Below are 5,700 nucleotides of genomic sequence, written 5' to 3'. Positions count from 1 at the left end.
TAGTACAAAGGTTGTATTGCTCAAAACAGAGCAAATTTATAATTAAAATGGATTTAAAATGAGTATCGCATAGGTTGGGCCAAGTTATTCAGCTTTATCCCTGTTTGCGAGTTCAAGGAGTTTGGTTCCTCGAGCAATTGCTTTCCAGATGGTATTTATCTGGGAGTTCCAGTTCCTCTGAGCTAGGACTGGGTTGTTTCTTTCTGTGGTATTTCTACCAAAGCATCGGTGACTTTCTCATTCACCGTGTTTATGGCCTTCCCAAGGAAAGAGCCAGAGAAGAAGAAAAAAAAAAAGGGGGCCTGGAGCACTTCCAGACACAATGGAGTCTCCTCAGTCTGAGGAGTTAAACTATAGCATATTACTATAGGTCGATGGTCGGGTAGACCTTCAAAAACCTCTCGGTATGAGAGGAAGGCTGCCAATAGTTGGCAGCAAGATTGCGTGGACTGGGTTGTCTGCACAAGTGGGAGTTAGGATCTCTACTTGATCTTATCTGCCAATTCTTGGTCCTCCTTCAGGTACGAGGAGGGCTGATTGGCCTTGTCGGCCAATCGTGCGTGATGCAGCCCAGTATTTCTACTGGGGAGAGGGCAGATTGTGGCCGCTAGCCAGCCAAGTATAAACTCCACCCAGAGCTCGTCTTCTTCTGGAGACTCCAGGGTGGTTTCTTCCGAAGGGTCCTCCTTCAGTGGGTCTCCCTCCGAGGTTTATTTCTCGGGGGTGTTGTCTTCTGAGTGACTTTCCTCAGGGGAATCCCTCTTTGGTGTCGTCACCAAAGAGTTGGTAGTTCTTTTTTTGGTCTGGCTTATCGCCAGTTTTAGTGTATTTTTTTCGTCATTGTTTTCAATGACGTCGGATCTTGGGGCCATTATTGTGGTCCCAACGCTGATGTCCTCGCCCTTTCTTCTGGGCGAGTAGTGAGGTCCCTTGTTTGGGTCCTCTGGTTCAAAGTCATTGGAGGTGTCCTCCACTTCGAAATCACCAGAGATATTCTCCGGTTCTTCTTCGTCGGAGTTGTCTCCAACTTCACCTTCTGTTTTGTAGTCGACTTCCCTAGCAATCCTGTGCCTTGGGTTTCTGTCTCCTACTAACTGGTGCTCAGGGCGGCTCTTTGCCCACTCTGGTATTTGTCAGGGCACACCCGCCTGACCCGCCTCCACCCGGGCCCACCTCACCCGGTTCCCCTTCTCCCACCCTGCACCCCTCCTTCATACCCCTTCCCCCTCTATCCCTCTCCCACTTCCACTCCTATTTCCATTTCTATTTCTATTTCTATTTCTATTTCTACTTCACACGGACGACCTTTCCCTTATATCCATGTATTATTGACCCACCCGCGATGCACACACGACGTGCCTAGCCCCGGACGACCCCAGACGGCTCTAGGGTGCAACCTAGTGCGCGCACGTGCAGCATACACCCTCGGGATCCCCCACGGGGACACCTGGGTGACTGCGGCTGTATGCGGGGTGACGTGGCGGACCTCATGTGACCCAAGCCGCATGTATATAAACACACCTGGGGTGGGAACCGAAGAAGTAACCTTCTTCTCAACATTCCCACTTCAGGTAAGTAGCATAGTTCCCCTTTTAATAACAACTCAACATTCCCACTTCAGTCTAAGTGGCCAGGGATCGCCGTCCCACATCGGGGCTGCCAGTATGCACGCCCGATCCACCCCCTGTGAGGTCCTCAGCACCAGACGCTACGCCCGGACCGCCTCGACCGCGGACGCGACCCTGACAGTATTCCGCAATTATTGTGTACTTGTACCGGCCTTTGGTTGGTGTTCCCTGACTGCTTCAGGGAGGATTCGCCTTTCCATTTGGGTTTAGGGTCTTGCACATTGGCTCTTGCCTCTGCGTGTTTCTCCTTTCCCACCTGGTTGGGCTTTTTGCGATTTGTGGTCACGGTGGTTTCAGGTCTGGCATAGCATTCTGGCCTGTAGGCTGGAGCTATCCTCAGCCTGTTTTTCATCTCGTCTATGCGAGATGTTGTTCTAAACATCTCCTCAAAAGAGGAGAATCCCATTTTATTTCCTCCTTGCATTCAGGGAGGATGTTTTCCAGAAACCTAGCATTAAGCGATGGTTCTGGGTAGGACTGTCTGGGTCCTTTTCCTGCATTGTACTTTACATTGCAGTATTTTTCCGTCACCTTCAATGTGGCGGGCTCCTTGATATATGTCCTCATTAGAATATCGAGAACTTCAAGAAATATTTCCCCCCTTTATCTCTAAGGAGGGCTTCTTCACGGAGTTTTAGTCCGTGTGAGAGTGCAGGCTCTGCCAATCCACCAATGAGACAATCCAGATGGATTTCATCATAGTGTGTGCCTCTATATCCTTGTGATGTGAGGAATCCTAGCAGTGTGGTGTACCACTGCCAGAAAATTTCTGTATCGTTTTTGCCTGACCACTTCATGTCAGGGAGTCGAGTAGGACCATTATTTAACCAGTCCCACTTCACCCTGTCTATGTGTGGGGTGAAAGTTAGAAGTTTGGCCATCCGTGTGGCCTTGTGGTACCATCTTTCGAGGTGCCTGTTATCCTCCAGCAATGTTTTGCTGGAAGTTTTCCTTGTGAAGTTTTCACGAGGGTTTGTTTGGTTCTCTCCAGCATTACTGGAGGGGTTTTGCGGAAGGTTACTTCCACTTATCCTTTGCCTGGGTGAAGTGACCAAGGAGGGCCATTTATCGCCTAAGATGGGGCCTGGTGTTGATGGTTGCCTGCTCATTTGTGGGTTCTCCTTACTAGGCTCCTTCTTCTGCCACATTGCACTCCTACAGACTTCAGTGACCTCATCCGAAGTTGGTGACTTCGCTTTTTTTGGCAAAAGTTTTGGGTTCGGCCTTGGCAGCAGTGGCTTCCCCTGAGCCTCTGTGCTCTCTGAGCATCTGCCCTTGACCTTTTCTCCTATTATTTCTTGGGCCTTTAGCCTGAGAAGGAGTTCTTCATCACTTCCTGTCCTCCATTTGGATGGGACCTGGAAAAAGTCCAGAAGTTTCTCAGACAATCGACTTCAGGGAGCTTCCACATCCTCCTGCACCTGGTCCCTTTGCTGTGTCCACACTGGGTCTGAGGCCATCTGAGGACAGTCCGGAAGTGAGCTCAACCTGTGAGTCTGTGTCGATCTGGATGACATGGCCTTTATATCCATGTTGGAGTGTGTACACTCGTTCTCAGACAGAGCGCTGAGTGTCTCACAGTGGTTGTGAGATGGTGTCGGTGGTGTGGAAGTTTTTTCCACATTTCCTCCACTCAGGACTGGCTCCCTGCACAAGCGGGGGTCGTCCCATGAGGGTTTTTGATGATTCCCAGTCTTATAGACTGGGGTTTGAACCGGCTCACGCCTAGGCGGCGAGCTGGATGTCTCACTATAGTTGCAAGACGGTAACGACGATGTGGAGGTTTTTTCCACATTTTTTGCAATCAAATATGGCTCCCTGTGCAAGCAGGAGTTGTTGTTCGATTGTTTTGCATGATTCCCAGTCACATAGACTGGGGAGTGAACCAGCATGCTGCGATTTTGCGGGCTGGACGTCTCACAGTTAATGTGAGACGATGTAGACAATGTGGAAGTTTTTTCCACATTTTTTGCGATCACAAATGGCTCCCTGTGCTGGCGGGAGTTGTCGTTTGATCGATTTGCACAACTACCCGTCGCATAGACTGGGGAGTGAACCGGCTTGCTGCTATATCGCAAGCTGGACGTCTCGTGGCTGACGCGAGACGATTCCGTAGATGTGGACGATTTTTCCACATTTTTTGGAACTTCAAACGGCTCCCTGCATCAGCAGGAATGGTCATTTGGTTGTTTATGACAAGTTCCAGTCACATCGACTGGGAAGTGAACCAGATTTCTGCTATATTGCAATCTGGACGTCTCGCGTTTGATGCGAGACGATGCTGGACATGTGAAAGATTTTTCCACATTTTTTGGGATCAAAAACGGCTCCCTGTGCCAGTGGGAGTGATCGTTTGATGGTTTTGTGTAACTCCCAGTCAAATAGACTTGGGAGTGAACCGGCTTGCTGCAATCTTGCAAGCTGGATGTCATGCGGGTGACTCGAGACGATGTGGACAATTTTTCCACATTGCTTGGGGCCACAAACGGCCCCCTGTGCCAGCAGGAGTTACTGCTGTTTTTGTCAGTGTCTTGCACCAAGTGAGAGGTTCCCTGAGGATAGTGGGGCTCAGGGACTTCTTTTGGCGTGTCTGACCCAGCCCTTGAGGCTGTTAGTGTGGCAGCCGCGCACTTACATGTGCGCATGTTTGCCTCCTCACCCAGTGGTGAGAACTCTCTCTTTCTAGGAGAGATCATGTTGGCACATGGGGTTCTAAGGGTATTGTTCCCCGCATTTACCCCATGTAAGTTTTTGGGATCCTCAGGGTTTGTCCCTGAGGTCCTACCAATATGTGGCAGGTCTTTGTCATCATCCGATGACGCAGTGTTTAGGCTATCTCCCAAATTGGGAGATTGCAGCTTTTTAACAAAGCCACCCTTTGTTCTCGCTGCAGATGCAAGCTTCCCCATTTGGGGGTATGACGGTGCCATGTCAGGCTGAAAGGTATCTTACTAGTTTGGGGACAGTAACGTTCCGTTCCCCCGTTCGCCTCAGGCCTCAGTAGTCCATCTAAGTATACGCTTGATTTGGCTGTATATTAACGGGGTAGAAGTAAAGGCTGATCCGCCTTTTACAGCTACCCCGAGGGTTTATATACAATCTTATACATTCTCGGCACAAATAAATAGAGAAGCTTCCGCGACGCTAAATTAGCATCGCGACATAATTATTACACAACACAACATCAACTGATGTTGTGGGTGGAATATAGACATGGGCCGGGGCCTCACACAGGCACTGTCCCCGGAACAGATGTAAAAAGGATGTGTAGATTAGTTTTAATCACACCTCATGCACTTAAAAAAGTGTGAGGTCTGTGGGGCTCGCTCAGGTCACCAGGCTGTAAGTGTCACAAAGGTGTGGGTATTACAGGGTGATAAGCGATCGGTTTCAACCCGTCGCCTGTCACGTGACACTAATCTACAACGGGACTACATGTAATGGGGGCCCAGGGCTTGTGCCCTGACAGGAGTGGAGGTAGACCAGAGGGATCGGAGGGATCGGAAGTCGATGGATGGGGATGGATATGACAGATGGTCACCACCCCCTCGATTCAATATATTACCTATGCCTCCCTAAGTACAGATTCCTGAAGGCCTCCGGACAGCTCCGACGTCCACTAGTGCACTCCCACCCCTGCTGGGCAATCCACTTGCTTGCCCTGCAAGCCTACCTTCAGGCCTATGCCTCCTTTCCATTTCTGGGTTATAGTCCGCCATTCCACTAACCCTGTAACCTGACTCATCGGTAATATTCAGTCAGCTAACATGTAACTCCATTAGCTCCACTCTGCTCAGTCCTGCCATTCACGGGCCCACCCTCTATGTAACTATATATACATAACTTGTAGATAGGTTACACCCTAGTCATAAAATCGACTAGAGTTATCCCCTTTTAGTTCTCGCTGCCAGTTAGTAAATTAGGGCACGGATGTGTAACTAGGCACAGTGCTCCTGGTCTAAGTCGCTGAGGCCGAAGCCCTCTGCCACAGGGATGTCTCCCTCATCCCACATCCAGTCTCTGACAATAACATTGACAGATACGACACCATATTTGGCACTCCCTGGTGAAA

The 5,700-nt window shown here is 49.8% G+C and overlaps 1 protein-coding gene across 1 annotated transcript; it reads right to left on the bottom strand.

Annotated features, from left to right (window-relative positions):
• Nucleotides 1–2,194: 2,194 nt before the first annotated feature.
• Nucleotides 2,195–4,558, bottom strand: EI90DRAFT_3019030 (uncharacterized protein; the record flags this gene model as incomplete). The annotated part of the gene is made up of 4 exons (XM_039057298.1): nt 2,195–2,986; nt 3,050–3,788; nt 3,885–4,236; nt 4,264–4,558. 4 exons carry the CDS (start codon nt 4,556–4,558, stop codon nt 2,195–2,197), a joined length of 2,178 nt encoding a protein of 725 aa, XP_038912370.1.
• Between the last annotated feature and the right edge of the window lie 1,142 nt (nt 4,559–5,700).

The sequence above is a fragment of the Cantharellus anzutake genome, assembly GCF_015039405.1.
Source record: "Cantharellus anzutake strain C23 chromosome Unknown EI90scaffold_51, whole genome shotgun sequence".
Lineage (NCBI taxonomy): Eukaryota > Fungi > Basidiomycota > Agaricomycetes > Cantharellales > Hydnaceae > Cantharellus > Cantharellus anzutake.
The sequence above is the reverse complement of the archived record's forward strand: the minus strand, read 5'-3'. Positions and strand labels throughout refer to the sequence as shown.